At 44.3% G+C, this 22,086-nt stretch overlaps 2 protein-coding genes across 2 annotated transcripts; both read right to left on the bottom strand.

Annotated features, from left to right (window-relative positions):
* Positions 1-3,183: 3,183 nt before the first annotated feature.
* Positions 3,184-6,806, bottom strand: LOC125906746 (uncharacterized). The gene is made up of 2 exons (XM_049607085.1): positions 3,235-6,806; positions 3,184-3,193 (listed from the first exon to the last, which is right to left on the bottom strand). The coding sequence occupies exons 1-2, from the start codon at positions 6,804-6,806 to the stop codon at positions 3,184-3,186; spliced, it is 3,582 nt and encodes a 1,193-aa protein (XP_049463042.1).
* Positions 6,807-9,396: 2,590 nt separating this feature from the next.
* On the bottom strand, positions 9,397-21,912 carry LOC120952530 (vertebrate ancient opsin-like). The gene is made up of 6 exons (XM_040371912.2): positions 21,178-21,912; positions 19,203-20,103; positions 18,341-18,500; positions 14,425-14,620; positions 10,278-10,410; positions 9,397-10,157 (listed from the first exon to the last, which is right to left on the bottom strand). The coding sequence occupies exons 2-6, from the start codon at positions 19,362-19,364 to the stop codon at positions 9,513-9,515; spliced, it is 1,296 nt and encodes a 431-aa protein (XP_040227846.2). The 5' UTR covers positions 19,365-20,103; positions 21,178-21,912; the 3' UTR covers positions 9,397-9,512.
* Between the last annotated feature and the right edge of the window lie 174 nt (positions 21,913-22,086).

The raw sequence follows: 22,086 nt of genomic DNA, 5'->3' as shown, positions 1-22,086 counted from the left end.
GATGATTTTAACCACTCAGTTGAGCCAGCACAACAGATATGAATCTTCTGTACCTACCAACGAATTCCTCGAACATTAAAACCTTATAAATCCTGCCCAGCTCTTCCACTAGATGGTTCAAAATTCACTTTAGAGAAGATCAATATCCTCTGCCAATGGTGAACAATGATTGCCTTTCCAGTAAACATAACAGCGGCAAAATTAAGCACATTCTAGGAATGACGCTAGACTGTTTATGTCAGATAATATTCATTTACTCTCGGCATGCATCAGCAGTTACCTCTAACGCTAAAATGAGATGAGATGTAAGTTGAAACCAATCAAGTGCGGTTGAGATATTTTCAATTGAAACTTGTACTAAATGCAGCAAACATACTGCATAGATAGTTAAGGAAAAACTGGAAACATCGAGCTTTTCTGTTCTTTTTCCTATAATATGTATTTCATAGTATGTTTTATGATTATTCTTGTAATTGGATACTAATGATTGTTACATTTGTGTACAAAATAATCAACAATCCGGTGTTTAAAAATAAAAACATTTAATAATTTAATCATTTATTTTCAAAATATGTTAATAGTTATTATTCATATTATTACCTTCATATTCATATTATCATTTATTATTCATATTATTAAGTATGCCGCTAATGTCAAATACAACACTAGAAAGGAACATAAATAATCGATATGTTTCACAATTCGCGTCTAGTACTGTAAACCGGCCACCACAGACAGCGCCTAACGTTATGCAATCGTTTGAGCACGAATTTGGCTTCTTTCCGAAACTATCGTTTCGTAAACCGATGACATTAGTGGAAAGTGGAGCAACGCCTCTGACATCTTTTTTGTTTTTTTGTTTTATTTCTTTTATATAAAACATCTTGTACCATTCCTCGCAATCATCCAAATGTCACTAAATGTTAAAATTATCGTTCCTAGCTAGCACGTGGCAGTAATGCACGTGGCCATGTTCCTCGCTGCTGGAACGGTAGCTATTTGCAGGGAAAAAAAACTTACTAACGGTCATCTATTTACCTTTCCGCCAACGGTCAGAGTTCTCGAGAACCAACTCCTCCAAGATTCCATGATTGTGATGGTGGGATGAGTTTGCATGAGTTTGTTTGTTCATTGTGTCGAACGATCGATGCCACTCACCCCAATGCAACGAATCGCTGGCCGTGCCGTGGGCAGTTTTGGCAATCCTGCTCCAAAGCCTGCCCAAATCGCAAAGTTTCATTGTTTCCAAAATTGTTCCGTGGTATACTTTACGTTTGAATAGGCAACGAACCGTTCCAAAATGCGAACGCGATTGTTTTAGAAGCTTACAATGTTAACGGCTTACTTTTCTCAACTTGTTTTACCCTTTTTACGGACGATTTTGCTGAACCAATGAGAAAAGTGCAACGCATTCTGTTGCGCGTTAGCACAACGCCCGGCCTGCAGATAAATAATTTACCAAAAAAACGGCTTTTTTAAGTAATTCAGGATTATTTTATTTTGCCTTTAACAGCACAAAATTTTAGTAGCCGAGAGAGTGAAGAAAAAACTAAAAATTCGTCCGCTTCCACGCAGGTCCGGGCTCAAAAAGAAAGCCCTATTTCGCAGTCCATGCGGTCACCGGCTATCCGTCAAACGCTCGGTCGATCCCTTTCGTTCAGTCCGAACGTTTATCGTCCAGTCCGAGACCTCTAGCGGCCGCTAGCTAAAATACGGACGCTCCTTGTCGATCCTCGAACGATCGCGTCGTCACCATAAGTGACAGTCCACCAGGCGTTTCGACGTCGTCAAACGATAACCCTCGGCGCGACGTTCAGCGATACCAGCTTCACCACTGGCCTCTCCAGCATCGTTCCTTTCGCTGTTTTGATGACGACCCGACGAATGACTCCGTCTTTGGATGGGACTACGCGTTCCACCCTTCCTCTCGGCCAACAGTTTCGCGGGCTGTTTTCGTCCACGATTAAGACAACATCTCCGGTCTCGATAGGCTAGCACGACTCGAACCATTTCGTCCTTCTAACCAGGGTGGGGAGGTAGGTTTTGATCCACTTCTTCCAGAGCTCGTTCATTTTAGCCTGTACAGCTCTCCAGTTTTGTTTCAAGCCTGCTGGCGAATCATCAGGCTTCACCAAGGGCTTCATTCCTGCGGAAGAACCTAACAAAAAATGGTTGGGAGTTAACGGTTCCTCATCCTCACCGTCGACTGGAACGTGTGTAAGTGGCCGAGAATTGAGCATGTTCTCGACTTCGATCAATGCTGCCGACAGGACCGCTTCCGTAGGATGCCTCTCCGTGAGGGTGCGCGACAGCATTCTCTTGACCGATTGGATCATCCTTTCCCATGATCCTCCAAAGTGTGGGGCTGCGGGGGGGTTAAACTTCCACACCGGATCGGGCGATCCGAATTCATTTAAAATCGCCGAATCAACACGTTCCGCAGCTTCCTTTAATTCACGATCGGCGCCCACGAAATTCGTTCCACGATCGGAGACTATTTCGATTGGTGTTCCGCGGCGTGCCATGAAGCTCCGAACTGCCATCAAGCAGTCACTCGTAGACAGGGATTGCACAAGCTCGATGTGGACGGCTCGAACCGTCAAGCACGTGAACAAAACACCCCACCGTTTTTCCGTCTTTCGGCCGTTCACGATTACCATCGGACCGAAATAATCAATGCCCGTATATGAAAAGGGCCTGGAGAATGCAGCAAGACGAGCAGCAGGTAATTCGCACATTTCCGGGGACGCTGGCTTTGCGTATAACAATGTGCATGTTCGGCATTGCAGGCGTACGTGTCTACACACAGATCGGAGAGCCGGTATATCAAAGCGTTGTCTCACTTCGTTCACTACAGTTTCTTGGCTGCCGTGCTTATAACGACGGTGGACATCGTCAACGATTAACTCGGAAACACGATGTCGTCTCGGTAGCAGAATAGGTCGCTTCCTCCCGGGGTCGACGTAACGGCAACGATCGATCCTTCCGCTCAATCTCAGCAAGCCGTCTTCGTCCATATAGGGGCTTCGTTTGAACAACAAACTACTTCTGGGAATCGGACTTTTCCACGACGGTGTTGTTGAGTTTTCCCTCGCCTTCCAGAGTATGGCATATTCATCGGTAAAAGCGTTCCTCTGAACGTCTCGCAGAATTACCGTTTCAGCTCGCTGGATTTCGTCGCGGTTAAGCGGACCTGTCGATGGAGATTTAGTTTTGGTAATAATGTTTACATACCGACACACGTAAGCCATCGTCCTGACCAGCCGCGTCCATCGGGAAAATCTCTCGTAGTCGATGAAAATCGGACGCGCTATGTGGATGCCGACCAGCTTCAGCCTATCCTTTTTCCGCACCTCCTCGGACGTTTCCGATGGTACTCGACGAGGTATGTTCCATTCTGCTTCGGGTAGTTGCAGGAACTCGGGCCCACTAAACCATCGTTCGGAGGCGAGATGATGCTGCAGGTTGGTCCATTTGGTCGCTTCGTCCGCCACATTAAGTTTAGTTGGAAGCCATCGCCAATCGTCGACGTTCGTCGTGTCCAGCACCTCAGCAACCCTATGTGCGACGAAAATCGAGTACTTACGGTGGTCTGCGTTTATCCAGTCTATAACATCAGTCGAGTCTGTCCAGAAGTAGCTTCCACGAATAGTTTCTCGATGAGCACTAGTTATAGACGAGGCTATTCTGCAACCCATCACAGCAGCCTGCAGCTCTAAGCGGGGCACGGAAAGATACTTTAGAGGCGCCACTCTAGCTTTGGATCCAACTAACGACACCTCGATACGTCCATGGCACTCAAAACGGAAGTACGCGACCGCTGCGTAACCATCTGCACCCGCATCAACGAACACGTGTAGCTGTAGAGATGATTCGGTGAGCGACGCCAGCTGTCGGTAGCAACGTGGTATGATGAAACTTTCCAATTCTGGCAGTCGTTCCATCCAGGCGTCCCATTTATGCTGGATCTCTTCCGGAACTTCGTCATCCCAGCCAAGGTGTAGGCGCCAGACTTCCTGAAGAAGTACTTTCAAATAAAAAAGCACGCCTGCGATCAAACCTAACGGGTCGTAGATCGACATCAAAGTCCGCAGCATCTGCCTCTTGGAAGGTGGTTTGTCCTTGCGTGCCAGCTCCAGGTGTCTTACGCGGGATAGTTTAAAGCCGAAACTATCTGTTGTGGTGTCCCACCACATTCCCAGCACCTTCTCTGGCTTTAGACACGGTTCGAAATCCATTTCCTTGAGGGTTGACTCAGTGCCTTTTACCGCTGTCACGACTTTGATGCTATTTGAGAGCCAATTGTGGAGAGAAAATCCAGCATTATTGTGTATTACGCTCACCTGATACGCCAGCTCAATCGCTTCTGGTTCCGTTTCCACACTTGTAAGCATGTCATCCACGTAATGTTCTTCATGGATACAGCGAACTGCACGCGGGTACAGGGAACGATATTTCTCTGCATTCTCGTTCTTTACGAATTGCGCCGTACTTGGAGAACATGCTGCACCGAAGGTCATCCTCAGCATGACAAACTCCTGCGGCTCTGCATTTGTGTTTCCCCATCTCCATAGGAACCGTTGACTGTGGACGTCATCATCGCAAATGCGTACCTGGTGGTACATTTCCCGGATGTCAGCTGCCACCGCGACTCGATATTCACGGAAACGGAATAGCACGGCTTGCAGCGGCGTCAACAGGTCAGGGCCAGTCAGCAGCTTCTTGTTCAGCGAGATACCTCTAACTTCAGCTGCCGCATCCCATACTAACCTAACTTTATTAGGCTTGTTAGGATTTGTCACTGGAAACACTGGAAGATACCATTTCCTAGGGTAGAAGGTTTTCAGCTCATCCTCTCTTATCGGTCTGGCATAGCCCTTTTTCAAGTAGTCCTCTAGTATCGCGTTAATTTTCTCCGCAAGGCTCGTATCTCGGCTCATCTTACGCTCCAGACACTCCATCCTAGATAGAGCCATTTGACGGTTTTCTGGCATGAAAACGTTGTCGCTCCGCCAGAGTAAGCCCGTGGTGTACCGCCCGTCGACGTGTTTTGTGTTGTTTTGCAGAATCGACATCGCACGTTGATCCTCCTTCGACAACAAAGGCTCCTTCGCAGGACCATAACCTTCCACTTCGAAGTACGCTGCCATCATACGATCTGCCCGTGAGGTCTCTCCTTGGCAATCGCATACGTGGTAGCTAGACTCCGGCTGCACAATGGATGTGTCGTTAGCGTTATCCGTGCATTTGCCAAAAATGAGCCATCCCAAACGCGTCTTCGTAGCTGTAGGTTGTCCTGGCTGTCCTTCTATAGTTTTCAAAGGTCTGGTCAATCTGTAATGGTCGATACCGATTAGTAAACGAGGAGAAACAGCCTCATACGAGGCAGCTGGAATCGCCTCCAAATGCTTATATTTCCGCTTCAACTCGTTCACATCGACCGATTGGATAGGGAGCGATAACCGGCTGACTGTACGCACGTCGGCCATCGAAAATGCGGATGCATTTTCTTCAGCACTGGAGACTTGCACCGCTACCCTTTCCGAATCACGTTCATCGCGTCGCTCTCCCGCACTGTACTGCAAACACAACGGGTCAAGAACGCCGCTAACCCCAAGTTGCCTGGCGAGCTCCTGCTCCATCAACGTCACCGTCGACCCCTCGTCTAACAGCGCATGCGTGTAAATTGGACCATTCTCACCGTGCAGCTTTACCGGCACGTAACGCAGCAATGTACCATCGGAGCGCGTTCCATGATGATTTATCTCCACGCGTTCCTCGCTGGTGACACGATGCAACTTCCGGTGATGCTTAGCGACGCATCCTTGGACACCACAGTCGTCACGCTTCGAGCACGGGCCGTAGTGCTTGCCCAAACATCGTTTGCACAACTTCAAGGTGCGCACCTTGTCCCACCTATCAGCAACGCTTAACCGGTTAAACACCCGACACTCCGCGATCGTACCGCACGTATCACTGTTACACAACGCGCACTCTCGATGCCTATTGGGCTGGGGCTGATGCGTCTCCACGTGTTGCGCATGCACTTGTCGCGTTGTCGTCTTCTTCTTCAGCTGCGGAGGAGTTACCGCCATTGCTCCATCCGTCGCCTTCTGAATCCAGGCACCGAACTCGCTCATCGTCACACTTTTTAGCTCCTGACTATGCATGCCCCAGCTCCAGCGCAGATATGCCGGCATACGGTCCACCAGCTCTTGAAGCAGCGCTGCATCGTACAATCTGTCAGAAGTTCCGCTTGCCTTTATAGTTGAACATATTTCAGCAACTAAATCGCCGTATTCGATAAAACTATCGAGCCGCTCAGACTTAATCGGCGGTGATTCGCGAATTTGTTCGAGCAACGTATTCACTAACACATCCGGTCGCCCGTATGATTTTTCAAGCGCGCTCAATATTTCCTCCAGATTGTCAGCGTGCCGGAGACGGCCTTGCACCGTTCGTAGTGCTTTTCCCCGTAACGCTCCTTGCAATCGAAGGATATTTTCGTCTTCGGTAAACCCAAACGTACGAGACGATCTTCGAAAGGTAGACAGAAATATCGGCCATTCCTCGGGATTCCCATTGAATGAAGGGAGTTCATAGCGCACTGCTTGACGGGCTGCTATTTGGCTTTGGCTCAGGTCACCTTCTTCGTTGACCGAAATCCGTTTAGCCGTTGAGCAAGGAAGCGATTCCCCGGGCGAAAACGAGGTTCCCTCGCTGCTCTTACTGAGCCGAGCTACTTCCGCATCCTTCTCCCGTATCAAAGCTAACGCTTTCTCCGTCGTGGCTTTAAGAGCCTCCATCTCTCTCTTCAAGCGCGCTATCTCGTCGTCTTTCTTCTTCTTCTTCTTCTGTTTAGGTTGATGGGTTACATCCTCCTATACTCTCTTTTTGGGAGGTATAATCAGAGGCGTACCATCTGAGTTTGGGAGTGGACTGTCATCCATGTCTCCTTTTTTTCCAGGTTGGTTTATATTGTGTCGTTAGTTACTTAGTCTTTTTTCCGTTATTTCCTCCGTTCATTATTATTATTATTATTTTTATTTTTTTTGTATTATATTGTATTTTTGACTACGTTATACCGGGCTAGATTCGGTTTATTATTTCTAGGCGATTTTCCATTATGGTTCCCCTTTCATGGTCTTTCCTTAAATTAAATTTAAATCTTTTTTTTTTTTTTTTTTTCGTTTGTGTTTGTGGGTTGTGCTGGTTTTTTTGTTTTTTTTTTTGTGAATGAGTTGTTATTATTATTATTTTTGTGAGGTAAGAGAATAGTTGTTCTGTTTGTTTCTTTTGTATGCGGTTGTATGGTTATTGCTTATTTTTCTGCTTATTATTTTTATTTTTTCACGTCCCTCTGTTTCTGAATTGGGATTTGCCACCTTAAGGGCAAATTCCAGCAGAAAGGGTGTTCTGGTTGTGACTAGTGGCATATGGCTTTCTATTCATCTTGTTGCAATTCTCGTGGAATTGAAGGATGCATGTGGCCTGCCCTTTCTCCTCAAAAATACGATGGAGGTCCCGAGTTGTAGGTAAGGTTTTCCTTTTATTTTTTTTTTGTTTTTAATAGAAATGTATAAAATATTAAGTAGATAAATAACTGAGTAAAAAAATTCTTTTTTTTTTTTCAATAAATATGTGAATAAATATGTCAATAAATGTGAAGGAACGAGGTGGAAAATGTTATGGATATATAGACTGCGGTACGTAATGAAAGTATGTATGAAATGTGACCGTTTGTATATATGATGTGTATTTAGTTGTCCCTGAACCTAAAATTTCTATAAAGATATATTGTTTTTTTGTATAAACTCTATTATTCTTGCGTTAGTCGTCTTTCTTGCCGCTCGCTAGTTTGGTCTTCACTTCGCACTCCGCACACCACCATGCCCTCGTCTCTACCGTTTTATCCACGTGCGCACACTCGTAATGGTACCATTTATCGCAAAAATCGCACTGCAATAACGAATCTACCGAATCCGCCTTATCGCACACCGCACACGTAAAGTCCGCGATCACTGCACTTTCCTCTTGCATTTTTGCACTACACGATTCGGATGCGTTGGCTGTGTATTTGTATGTGCGTGTACCTTACCGAACAGTCCTTTGTTCTCAGCGCTTACCGCGTGGTATAATAGAGCAAGTAGAGAACGAGCCGAATTTGCACAGCTCGTGTGAGAGGAATTTAGAAGAATTATAAGACTGAGTTTTTAAATAGAATTTTAGCTGAATTTTTAGAATGTTGCGCGTTAGCACAACGCCCGGCCTGCAGATAAATAATTTACCAAAAAAACGGCTTTTTTAAGTAATTCAGGATTATTTTATTTTGCCTTTAACAGCACAAAATTTTAGTAGCCGAGAGAGTGAAGAAAAAACTAAAAATTCGTCCGCTTCCACGCAGGTCCGGGCTCAAAAAGAAAGCCCTATTTCGCAGTCCATGCGGTCACCGGCTATCCGTCAAACGCTCGGTCGATCCCTTTCGTTCAGTCCGAACGTTTATCGTCCAGTCCGAGACCTCTAGCGGCCGCTAGCTAAAATACGGACGCTCCTTGTCGATCCTCGAACGATCGCGTCGTCACCATAAGTGACACATTCGTTTCGGTTGATGATTTATCGACTAATTTTTATTTGTCCAATTCGAAAAATATAACATTCTGGCGATTGAATAAATTGCAACGCTGGTTTCATTTTGAACAAACTTACACTTACACCTAAAACACTACCTATGGGGGTAATTGTTATTTACTTACAGGGTTTGGCTGCGTCTGGGACGCACGGTAAATAGTCCACTCTTGTGTCTTAAAACGGCTACAATACTGCTTACATTATGCACTGCTATCCCGGCTGACTAGCGCTCACAATCCATCCAATTCGCTATAATCACATTTACGAAATGTGCTAACAGTTGCCTCCTCATTCCAAACCATTTAAACCAGCGGAGTGGTTCCTATTAATTGTTTCCCATTAATCTGTGTTGGCTAAAATGTGAACGATTTGTTAAAATTTAACATTACATTACAATACGTTACAGTTAGCTACTTCTAGTAAGTTAACTCTCTATGTGGATATTAATTTCTCCGTTCCGTACTCTTCGGTTTGGTGGGCTTGGTATTTTGTTTCTTATCCGCTTACCTCAAGTGTCTCGTTTCTAAAAGCTCATCGTTGTTTCCATTGCATTGCACTACAAATGGGTGTGCATATGTGTACGGTTGTGTCAATTGTGGTGTAAGAAGTAAACATAGGAATGTATAGCTATCGCTCAGCAAAAGTGGGCTCATTCTTTTACCGAGCGATAGGAAACTGAAGCAAACGAAAAAAACCAAAAACATGAAACATAAATCTCCAATAGGACACGTGTTTTGTAATCTATTTTGACACCTTTTTTTTGCATGAACTATATAACGAAATGGTACTACATACTCGCTAGCGTGCTTAATGATACGAGCTTGCTCCCCGCATTTTTATTCCTCTCCCTCCCCGCGTCTATTCATTCTTTATCACGTGCGCTTTTATAGTAAATTGGACCGAAAATTCTTCGACTTGATTAGAATCGATTTTCCACTATTAATCACAGACAGTTCAAAATCCGGCCGTACGAAGCGTGTGCCGGCATAAGCACCACCACCACCACCACTCCGTTCCCGCCCAACGTCCTCGTTCGTTTCGTTCAGCACCGTTTGATCCAGGGGCGACCGGCTCGTGCCCTTGTCCCGGTGCGACGTGCTCGATACGTCCACCACCGCCAACGGTGCGGTCGGCTTCACCAGACTAATCTTGAAGCGGCTCTTCTTCCGACAAAAGTCAAAGCTGCACTCCACCATGTCCCGGCTGCTCTTGGTCAGCTCGCGCTGCATCGTGGTCGTGTTTTGGTCCGCCGCCGCCTGCTGGCCCTTGTTCCGCACGCGGCTAAATGCCGCCCGGAACTGCGTGTTCATGCCGACGTAGATGATCGGGTTGTAGCAGATGCTCGATTTGGCGACGAGCGCCGGCAGCACGGCCAACCCGGGGCCGATCAGCTCCGGCGGGCCGAACTGTTCGATCAGCGCGAAGATCGCGTACGGCGTCCAGGCGACCATGAACGCGACGATCATAACCGCCACCATCGAGGTGACGCGCTGTTCGGCCCGATTGATCCGCCCGACGCGTGCTGAATTCTGTCGCCCCCCGGAAAATACAATGGAAATTAAACACACACATACAAAAAGCGAAAAAGGGGAAAAGTGCATACTTGTAGTAGTAGTTGGCTTGCATTTGTTTGGCTGGAAAACACTCACCTCCCGCATATTGACGATGATGTTCGTGTAGCTGTACACGATCACTATTAGCGGAACGACCAGTCCAAACACGAACAGGAAAATGATGTACGTGGTGGCGTTTTTCGTTTGAGACTCCCAGTTTACCGAACAGCTGAGGGAGATGGAATGGAACAGATAAAAAAAAAGTAAAACTCGAAACCAACACACACAAAAGGCAATCAAAAAGGCTAACAATGACCAGCGATTTGTTTAGGTATTGGAATTGTTAAAACAACTAGTTAAGGTCCGGTAAAATCTACCGGATGTCCTCAAATTTCGAATCATTTTCAAACTCTACACGTTCAGTGGCAACAACCATAACTCAAACACCTATTTGTTCTTATTTGTTCTTACAACTATTTTAACCTTGTAACTTCCTGGTTGTTACAGTTCTTACTGTACATTGCAGAACCGTTAAATATCGATGAGGCTACTTTTGAGCCATTCTGATGTATATCTTAAATCTTAACTAACCATAAAAAACCAAGTCACGCAATTTTGTAATTTTTTTAACTGGTGTTCAAAAATAAGGTTATTTGTTACGCACGTAAAGTACCAATGAATCTTATTTACTTACACTTATAAGTAATAACAATGATAATCATGATTGGCGAGTTTTATGGCCATTTTGATAAAACAGAATGTTCAGTAGCTGCATTCCTACTTATTTTCAATCGAACTGATACGTTCCATGCCTCTGTTGACACAAATGTATAATTTTTTTATTATTATTTTTTGGTTATTGGCGTGATTTTTTGGAAAGCATAGCTAAGTAGTAACCTCAACAACGTGTTCTTTGAATAACGTATTGATGTGCAGTGGATTAAAAAATTAGGGTGCCTTCTGTTTTTTGTGCCCATAAATGTTAAGATTGAACTACAAAAATATGATATCGCACGTGGTTCGAATTCCATTTCTACTCTTTTTTCGACTTATGTTTCATACGTTAGGTAATAAGTAATAGATGCTTAGAACAATTTAAATATAAATTTGCTTGGTCTTTAATTTCATGAGGGTCATTTCCAAAAACGCCATCAAAATTTGACGTGTCCTTAATTATAACTTGGTTGTTCTCATCAATCAACAACATAGTACGGTGATAGCATCACATGGTAGATATCGCCATCACTCTTGATAGATACAGTCAGAATCTTTTCAGCCCTCTTGAGCACGTTACAGTAAGCATAGTTTCATTGTGGATCATTATGCAGTTGACGCTGATCCGGCTGAATGCAGTGCGCACGGTTGTCTCACCTAACGCGCAGTATGTTGCAGTCATGTTGCGCAATGAACCATCTCTCCCTTTAGTGCTTTGTTCCGGAAGGACATCCTGAAATAAGTAGCTCTTCCCGCCCGAGAGCAAATCGTTACAAATTCAATTTTAACTTTCAAGCCATCAACATCCGCCGCTTTCTTGCTCGGAATTTCATCAAGGCATTTTAGCACATGGTCGCTTAGGGTCTCTCGGCTATATCTGCCTCTTATTGTCCTGCGTTGTCCTTGTCCTGACTCAGCCAATATTGCGGAGTAGTAGATTTGAGGGAGAAGTAGATTTTGGGCGGTCCCGTGGTACGTGGTCGTCGACTCGAACGACTCAATAACATACCCGTCATGGGTTCAAGCCCATGGACCGTCCCCTCGTAGCAAGGATTGACTATCCGGCTACGTGGTAATGAATTAAGTCTCGAAAGCCTATACAGGGCGGCATGTCCGCACAGGACGTTACGCCAAATAGAAAAAGATTTGAGGGAGTGTCCTTGTTCGACGTCCTGGGTATAGCAACCCGTTTTACAGGATATTCTGTACCACACTTATCTGCCGATGACGACGGTGTATGTAGTATTCGAGGTGCTTAAGCACCAATTATGAGTATGGTTGGCTTTATTAATGATTGAATGAATTGGAATATCAACCATTTCACAAATAAGATATTTTGCACAGTTTTCAAACATTTTTTTTTAAATATTGCCTTGAATATCTTGATTTATAATGGGAAGTGGTATGAGATGGGACACTTTATCATCAGGTGGCTAATTTGCAACTTTAATTTAAAAAAAAAAATCATTATATCCAATACCATGTGTTTTCAAATCGGTTTGTGTAAACAAAAAATCTAAGTAACCATTGCCCTCATTACCCGCAGACTGGCAGTGTGGTATTGAGCAAGTCCTTTCGCAGCAACGCGCGTTGCTAAGAGAGCTCTGCTCTCACCGCTTTCTCTCTCTCTTGCTGAATGTTTACTCTCACGTCATTGTGGCGATTTTCGATTTTATATATAGTGAGATGATGTGGTTGGTGTGTTTAAAGTTATTTAGTTTTCCCAAAACATCTGAAACTGTATCACATTTCTCGGAATGAACTCTGGAGTGCAGCCCCAACCAGAGAAAAGGTCAAAAACGTATCATACTCTGGTATCTCTTATTTCTAGCTTCAAATCGTCAACTACCAATACGAAAAGCGAATACGGCTCGACAATTTTGGTGTAACGAAATTTGAATTCTTGGAAAATCTCCTTGTTCGACATCAGGCCAAATATAGGCTCGTGCAGTGATGTTACCAATCCTGGCACAACTCCATCGTGCTATCGTATATTTCTTTTTTTTTGCAATACTAAGAGCGCATTACAGTCTGGTCCGAAATTATAAACCGCTACACGTATTTTATCTGTTGCTTGTTTTAAACACAATGTATCATCAATATATAACTCAGTTTTTAGTAGCATTAGTTTATGTTTTACAACTCCGGATTTTTATTTTTTTTAATTTACATTTTAAATGATTTGTTAGTGGTGCAATGAACGTATTGCATTCCTTCAGGCGCTAAACATAGCCAAAAGAAAATGTTTACAGATAGCATATTTTTTATGAAGATACAATGAATAGTTTAACGAGTATTTGAGCTACGTGAGCTTCCAACCAAAAGAGTTATCTTGATGCTTACAAGACATACCTGCAAATGCTTAATTGCACCCAATAAATAAATGACCCTATATTTAATTTCCGTACTGTAACGCACCGTACCGAATGGAGTTGGCAAACGAGCCAAGTGTAGAAAAGGAATACAACACAAGCCAACTCGCATTCCACGTACGCAGCAATCAATCTCAATCCCTTTTCCAATCTCCATTTCCCAAGCGTGAATGTGGCTCAAAGTACCAAAGTACCGTACCGGGCTCTTCAACAATACGAGCATCCTACAATTACGTAGCTGCTGTTACAATTCTATTCTGCGGTTACGTTGGTACGGTGCATCTTCACTCAATCATCAGTTCGAGTTTGCTCAAAGGTTCCCCTTTTTAATATAGTATATGGGTATTGACGTTAAGGGAAAGCACGTTTCCATTTCAATGCAATTAAGATGCAAACGAAAACTGATTAAGTCGGTGAGGGAAACGCGAAGCCATTACCAACCATTATTGCAATAATGGATAAAGTCTGTTAAAGATGAGGGCAGACATTGAAGCATGAGTTTTCGTGTCTTTGATTTTCCTGCACATAATGTCTTTCTTCAGTGCTCATGCTTCCTTTCGAGCAAAAAATATTAATTCCTAATAGACAAAACAAAAATATCTTCACATTCCAGCATTAAGCAGCAGGCACCATTTTGCTGCTAAATTCAAACCTATCAGAGAGGCAATTTTTTTTTTAATTTCTATTCCCAAATGTTTCTTTCACTGCTGGAAATGTCTTTTACCGGCAGAATAAATTATAAACATTGCAAAACCATTAACGGTTGCTTTAGCGGATCGATATCAACCTCCTTCCTTTAACATAATTACATTCCGAGTTCGTAGAATCATTCAGCGAATCGAAGGTACCTAAACCTCTAAGCTTGTAAACGAATTAAAACTGTCACACCAAGATTTGCCCCACAACACACCATCGAAACGCTGCACATTAATGCCAGCGAGTTTGAATGTTAGCTCTGCCTAAGTCCCTGTTGGACTGGCTAATCAGTTGCATCCCTTTCGGTGCACGCCACCCGATTACGCACGTACATCTTTTCAAGTCAGCTTACAGCCTCGTAACCACTACTCGCATTCACCGTACAGCTGCTCACCTCTACAAACACTCTGCTCTACCCCGAAAGGTTTCGTATTAGTTGCGAATTACTCCATCCTACTCACCTGATGTTAGCTGCCTCCTGAACGTACGCACCCCAGCCGAACAGTGGCGGCGAGGTTAAGGCAAACGAGTAGCCCCAGATGAAGAAGATCGCCAGGAAGGCTCCTCGGCGCGTCAGATTTCGGGACGAGAAGGGACGGCTGATGAGGCAGTACCGCTCGTACGACAGCACGGTAAGCGTCGTGATGGAGGTTATTCCTGGAACGGAAACCAGATATGTGACAGAAAGAAAGACGCGAAGAAGGTAATTCGCTACCGGCGGCAAAAGAAAAAACAATAGCAAGGACTTGACGACAAATTTAAAACAAAAAGGTTTAAGACAACAACAGTTAACGCTAACATGATAGCCGAGCGTTCCGAGTCAACTGCAATTACAATATTCTTTCGCACCACGGTGGCAAAACAATTGACTTTGAAGTTGTTCATACAAGCGAGGGCGCGTTTTTTTTTACAGAAACGGTAACAATTCAGATAAGCAAAACTTGGGAGTCAAGCCAAGTGAGGCAAAAACTCGAGAAATCCGGCTGTTCTGTGCATCTCCGTAGGTCCTTCACAGCGGGACCAGCGGAAAGAATTAACACCGTTCCCGGATCCGGTCCGGAGCTTTTGTTTGCTGCGTGAAATATTAATGGTTGCCTGTTGTTTATAAATTAACTGTCCTTTGAACCATTCCCTCCGCTTCGTTTTCTCGGATTATTTTGCTCCAATTATACCGGTGATGGAGGAGTGTACGATGAAGGAGCGAAGATTTACATACTGTTTCCGAGTTGGCAGCTTTGGCCGGGGGTGGCATTTATGAGCGAAAGAAATGTGATAAAATAAACATTTTGCTGAAAGAATGGCCATTGTCGGAGCCATTTTTTCATGGAACAATTAGAAGAGGAAACAATTTAATGAATTGCTTTTACTTTAGGTGTAATGTTTCCTGGAAAGCTTTGAAATCAGGTTCATGTAACTAACATCTAGTAAGGGAAGGATACTGGAGCAAACAAAAAATCATAAAAGACTTCGCTTCAATGTTTCAACAGAAATGGAAAACAATTTCATTTGGTTGTGACATCTTCCACTCAATTTAATGTGTAATTTGAACACAGCATTTCATAATCTGGTATCATATCTCAACCTTTTGCTTTATTCGTAGATCCTATTCTTTATCCTATACATACTATTCTACCATCTAAGCTAAAATACCAGCTAAATTATGGGTGAGAATATGACTCAGTTTGCAGTTTGGGAGATCAGTTTTCTGAAGATATCCTTCCATTACTTCTTGTATTTTTGATCTGTTAAATGCAGATTTGTCAGAATACACCACGGACGGACAAATCAGCAGTAGTTTGTGGATCCTGCATATAAACTTGTTGCCGGTCCCTTGGTGCAAGCCGGACAACCAAATCCCTTAACATCACATGGCTCAAACATTGGCTAGGCTGGGTCAACTTATCATACGCAGAAGTAATCATCCTGATATAATCAGTTAGACATAGTCAAGCCTAAAGATGGTTAGGGCAAGCTTAGCTCACCATTATAAAATATTACCCAGCCTAGAATCACCACAATCGCCCACTTCTACTAACAGATTTATTGAGATTCACTTAGAGAATCTTAAACCTTGGATTTTTAAATGTATCTATTAATTATAAAAGGCCGGTCTGGTGGTACAGTCGTCTTCTCGTACGACTTAACAACATGTCCGTCATGGGTTCAAGCCCCGAATAAACCGTGCCCCCATACGTAGGACTGACTATCCTGCTATGGTAACAATAAGTCAAAGAAAGCCAAGCTCACTTCACCAGTGGGGGTACAGGCAGGCCTTGACCGACAACGGTTGTTGTGCCAAAGAAGAAGATCAATTATAAAACTCGGAATAAATTCTTCTTTTTTCGCCATGGACCCAAAAAAACGGACCAATACATCAATAAGTTTTCAACAGTAATTTTCCACCATAGTATTATAGTATTTTCATTTAATCATCGATGAAGCATACCAATACTTAAATGATACAAAACGAAACGTAAAGATAACAAGAAAGTAACAGTTTGTTCTTCTTCACTCTCCTGGCAAGCACTTCTAATGAGCTAATTCTGTGTAATTAAATATAGATACCAATGTGAGCGGCACATTCCCTGCCACAATAACGACGTCGTTACACTCTTGAAGCCTGCAGTTCTTAAAATATTCACCATGCCATGCCATTCCAGAGCTAGGCGATTAAAAGGAATCCTTTTGGATGGTGTATTGATAGATTTATGGCTTTAGTTTCCCGATCCTAACCGACATAACCTCCCGGTGGCTCCAGAACGGGCAAGTGTGCGACCCAAACACACTATTGCACAATGTCTTTTCACCGAATGATAGGGTCACTGTCCATAATTTCACCATTACCAGAATCGGAATAATTTGCTATATCGAACAAACGCACGACTGTTGTCGGATGTTTGCTGGTGGTTGTGTCTTTTTGCAAGCAAATTCATTTTCATCCTTGCGTCAGCACATCCGCAACACAGGATGAAGATGAGAACGGAGAAAACTTTTTCCTGGCAAAACTTCTGTTCCATTCCCGGAGCCTGAAGCCGCAAATAAGTAGCCTATGGGCCCCTTTTTGGGCTAGCTCGATATCAAATTCATACCGAACCGCACAGCCGGCAATGCGCACGCCACGGGGTGGATGGATGCTGTTGGTTGCCGTAGAGCTTCAGCCTCGTTCGCATGGTTGCGCCTTATTAAAGAAGCGTTCCGAGCGCCGTTTTCACGCTCCGACTCGACCTCGACGCTTCGTTAAAGCTCGCCGATGTGTATCGGAATCTCGAGAGTTGTTGCAAAGGCTTTGCTGATTCAACTCAAACATGAACAGATGTACCGCGCGGTTTGGTAAAGTTTCCCGGGTGCTTAATTGTTGATTGTACATTCGTAATTAAAATCGACGAACCGCTACCAAACGGAAGGTATCGGAAACATTGAATGTATGAAATGGTATTATCCACATTCTACCCAGCACGTTCAAAAGTGTATCGATCGATAATTGAAACAGTGCTACTATCTCAAGCCTCTTTTGCTTCAAAGACTTCAAACGATGTTGAAATTACTAATAAAGAAATATCAAGCGACTGGTGAGCGCTGGTTTTGATCTTCCGGCAGCATCGTTCCGTGCCGGCTGCTTGATTTGATTATTGATTATTTATGTGCACCGGGCCAAACAAAAACAAAAGGAAAAGGTTAAAGTTCATCTTTAAGGCAAGACATCGTCACACACAAAGCTCGAGAGCAAAAGGTACAGAGTATTTCCGTTTGCATGAAAAACCCCCGTGGAAACCAATGAAGATGAAACGATTTTTGCCGAATCTTTGCAGGCTAGGTTGCAGAAAAAAAACAGCGATTGAAGCTCTTTTTTGTTGTAATGTATCCTTCAATTTTCTTATCAGATGGGAAGCAAAGTGTACCTCAGGGTTTGAAAGGTAGCTAACGTAATTGAGCAAAGGGGAAACCCACCAGGGAAAGGTTAAAATAAACAAACACACCAAATGGGATTTCACTTGGCGGAGACTATGCACAAACAGGAAAGATGAAAAGCGAATCAACCAACGGCCGATGATAAGGTAACGATGATAAACGGTGCTACTACAGAGCTTTCACTTTGGGTTTTAATGCAAAAAAATAAGATGGCAGCAAAACAAAAACTTTTTTCTGAAACCGTCATGAATGTATAGCGATTGTTTAAAATAAAATTACTCTTTAAGGTAGCGCCAGGGGAAGGACAAAGCAAAGCAAAAGAAGAGAAAAAAAGGAAGCGAACAAACAGCCAAACAAAAACACCAACAACGCTACGACCATAAAATTAATTATGCCAAACGGGCAGCCGGTGAAACCATACCAAATGCCGGGAGAAAGTGCCCACGGCACCCTCTGCCTCCTGCTTACCCAGTAAGGACATGAAAAACCCGTACGCCACGCACAGCGTCCGGCCGAAGATCCAGCGATGCGAGATGGCGGATGTGAGCGTGAGCGGGTTGCCGATGATCGACACGGAAAAGTCGGAACAGACCAAATTGAATAATATGATGTTCATCGGTGTCCATAGCTGAAAGAAGGGAAGGAGGTAAAGCAAACGCAACGGATACGTATAGAGAAGGGCTGGCCACGAATATGGAGCAACGAATCGAGGGAGGATACACAGTCAGCCAGTCAGTTAGTCAGTCAGTCAGTCAGTCAGTCAGTCAGTCAGTCAGTCAGTCAGTGAGACAGTGTCATATCAATTGCGTGTGCAATCTTATCGTGTCGATTTCCATGCCAAGGGGCGTTCGACTAGCTGGATGAACTGAAAAGGATAGTTTGCGCTATGGCGCAGATCGCATATCATTCCATCGTGTTGCCGTTTGCTGCTCGACAAAGGGTCGTCGCTTGTCACGAGTGTTGACAGAATTCATTTCAGCCAGGAAATGAGTTCACCTACCATGGTCCTCCATACCGTCCGCACTTTCCTCCGACAGTTCACCTTAAGGGAAAAGCGGTAGTTTCTTTTTGTCTGTATGTATGTGTGTGTGTGTGTGTGTGTGTGTGTGTGTGTGTGTGTGTGTGTGTGTGTGTGTGTGTGTGTGTGTGTGTGTGTGTGTGTGTGTGTGTGTGTGTGTGTGTGTGTGTGTGTGTGACGTATTTTAACAACATCAGCAGCAGTGTCGGATTTTGTGCATCGAAACTAATTTCAATAACCACACTAATTCGACCGTGTAGCGTCGTGATGGCGGAACGGACCAAACCTCCCCCTGCCGTTGCTTCCACTCACCTGCATATCCTTGCACATCAGCGCTATCACGAACAGGTTGAGGAAAAAGCCAAAAAATCCAATAAAGAACAGTGTGACGGCGGACGCATTGTAGGCCCATGGTGCCATCAGATCTTCGTAGTCGACCGCACTGGCTGCCACATCGTTAGGAGCGTCGTTCATCTTCGCTGCTGCAACATGTTTCGGACGGTTCGGTCGGGGTTGGGTGAGGGCAGGGTCGTTGCTGTGGCTGGGCTGATAAACGGTACTGCAAGGTAGCTGCTGCCCGGTGCATGCAGTGGCCCGAGTCAAAGTAGCTCGATGCTGTTGCGCTTGTTATCCTAGTGACGTCCAATTAACGGATTCCGGCGCACGGATGGGCAAGCAGTCGAAAATCAAGCTGCACTTTATTATTGCACCAGCATTCTCGTTGCGTTTCGAACAACAACAGTTCGGGGGTTAAATAGCTAGCTGGTGCACCACTACACCGCCACCTTACGCCACACTGTCTGTTCCTGTCTCGTGACACACTTTACACGCTACGCCATCACGTTCACGGTCTGTATTGTCGATAGTTCCACCAAACTCGTTCGTTACACTCACGGTACGGGCTACTGTGATGTGATGCCTCCATTCAACAGATGGAAGATGCACTGTACGTGGAAGCAGCTTTTGCTTCCTCTTTTATTGACGATGCAATGTGATGTGATGGATGTGATCGTACAGTGATGAATATTGTTGCACGTAAATGGTTAATCCATCGCAGGTTCACTCTCTTCCTTGAGACGTTGAGCCGTAAGCAAACACTGCTAAATTACGCACTCAACCAACTCAATCTGCTCATTCTAAGGATAACACAATTAACTATTTATGCGCTTGAGGTGCTACCGGACCGCTGTTAGGTTCGGCTTGCTTGCAACTACTGTTATTACTGTAGTGGTAGCGTAACAATGAATAATACGGATCTTAGGTTTACCTGATAAATTTAATTTTATCTGTAAATTTGATGGAATATTAAGTAACTTGATAGAATATAGACTGGAAAAGTCCATACCATAACAGCTCGAAATAGATGCCAAAAATGCGATTAGTCCTTACAATAACAAGAGCAACAACGGGTAAATTTAAGGACTAAAGACTTTTGCACCTTTGTCCCGTTTGCTTACACAACAGCTGCTGCAATAGTTGTTAATTAATAACTGATCGCTTTCAAGACATCAATGTTCGTCCAAATAGAGTGCATTTGTACAACAAACTCGCAATGGAAAATTCAGGATTAAGGTGTACTTCCCAAACTCTTCGAGAAGAGCGAGAAAAAAGCAATGTCTAAAAATATTGCCTTAGGCTATAAAGAAAGACGTTCTGGAGAGTCACTACAGAAAAACATCGAATTTTTTTACGCATGTTAAAGCATGAAAATAAACCTTGTTCTACAATTCACTCGTACAATGTATGTATTCTGTGTAGTAGAGGTTTAAAAGAAACATTTTCTAGTAAAGAAGTATAATTCCAGCATTCTCATTAGTTTACTCATCCACTCATCCCTAATCGTTCACTTCTTCTTCTTCTTTTGGCTCAACAACCGATGTCGGTCAAGGCCTGCCTGTACCACACTTGTGGGCTTGGCTTTCAGTGACTAATTGATTCCCCCCCCCCCCCCCCATAGCAGGATAGTCAGTCCTACGTATGGCGGCGCGGTCTATTTGGGGATTGAACCCATGACGGGCATGTTGTTAAGTCGTACGAGTTGACGACTGTACTACGAGACCGGCTTGCTGAATCGTTCACTAGTGTAATCCAAAACCAAAAAAAAACAGGCCGCTTTTATCACGAAAAATGTCGAATTAAACTTCTCTACACTTTGCACTTTTGGTCCGTGCACTTCCTTTTGCTTAAACTGCAAAACACTGCTTTCCGGCGATATGTGTTTGAGGTCCTTCACCCCCTACACCAAACCGTATGACACTTCATCAACCTCGACGGTGCACGAACTCACACTCTATGGCTCTATTAGTACATCGTCTTTAAGCAAACGCTTTCGGCGACGAGTGGCGTTTCAAACACTCTGCGACACTATCGTGCATCGGAAAACACATCGCCACTTTCGCTTTCATCCCGAATCCCGCTGTGGTGCCCGCTTATTTGCCCGTAGAGTCTGTCCGTACGGTACAGGCTCCGGCCGACGACTGGATGTAACAGATGGCGGACTGCTGATAAAATACCTTTCCTAGACAACAGGCACGCTCCCTGACACTGCCCCGGAGTATCCGGATGCTGTACGCACGCAGTAGAACACACCCCGTAAAACGCCTTCGCGCCACTCACTGTTTACTAGCGATGTGGTTTCGCGCTGGATGAACATCGCCGAACAAGGTACGGCCGAAGAGGACGCTTTATCGCTCTTTCGCTCATTTCATCGAAAGCTCCTTTCGCTCTGTTGTTCTCGCTCACAGAGGCACATCGTCTTCAGGACGATGATTGCCAGCTCTTCTATCTGCTTTTACTCAGGTTCATCAGGCGACGCGTACACGAAACGAGGGTCTCACCCGTCCCGCGCCCAGGATGCGGGGTAAAAACACAAACATTTCAACATCCTTTGTCTGCATCATCCCTCAGTACACGGTACTCAGTGGGTATTACCGGGTACCGGATCGAACCTACATTATAAGCGGTTGTTGACAAACCGAAGATGGTGGTTGTACAGCTTCCACCGGAGCAGCGATTACCATGACAACAGGGAATAGTGGCAAGCTTCCGATGAAGGATGTTTGAAGCAGCTAAAATATAACAGATTAACTGAAAAAAACCACAACGTAGTTAGTGGTGACAGCGAAGGATACACTCAGACACGTTTCAAAATGTGTAAAACAATCGAAAAAGCTTCCCCAGGTACTAAACAGTAAGC

The sequence above is a fragment of the Anopheles coluzzii genome, chromosome 2, assembly GCF_943734685.1.
Source record: "Anopheles coluzzii chromosome 2, AcolN3, whole genome shotgun sequence".
Taxonomy (NCBI): Eukaryota; Metazoa; Arthropoda; class Insecta; order Diptera; family Culicidae; genus Anopheles; species Anopheles coluzzii.
This window is presented reverse-complemented; position numbering and strand designations above follow the sequence as displayed.

Coding starts and splice junctions, on each gene's coding strand:
- LOC125906746 (XM_049607085.1), bottom strand. CDS start 6,806: ATGGAGGCTCTTAAAGCCACGACGGAGAAAGCGTTAGCTTTGATACGG.
- LOC120952530 (XM_040371912.2), bottom strand. CDS start 19,364: ATGAACGACGCTCCTAACGATGTGGCAGCCAGTGCGGTCGACTACGAA. Junction 10,411..14,424: donor CAGGAGGCAGCTAACATCAG/GTGAGTAGGATG, acceptor CATCTCCCTCAG/CTGTTCGGTAAACTGGGAGT. Junction 10,158..10,277: donor TCATCGTCAATATGCGGGAG/GTGAGTGTTTTC, acceptor GGGGGGCGACAG/AATTCAGCACGCGTCGGGCG.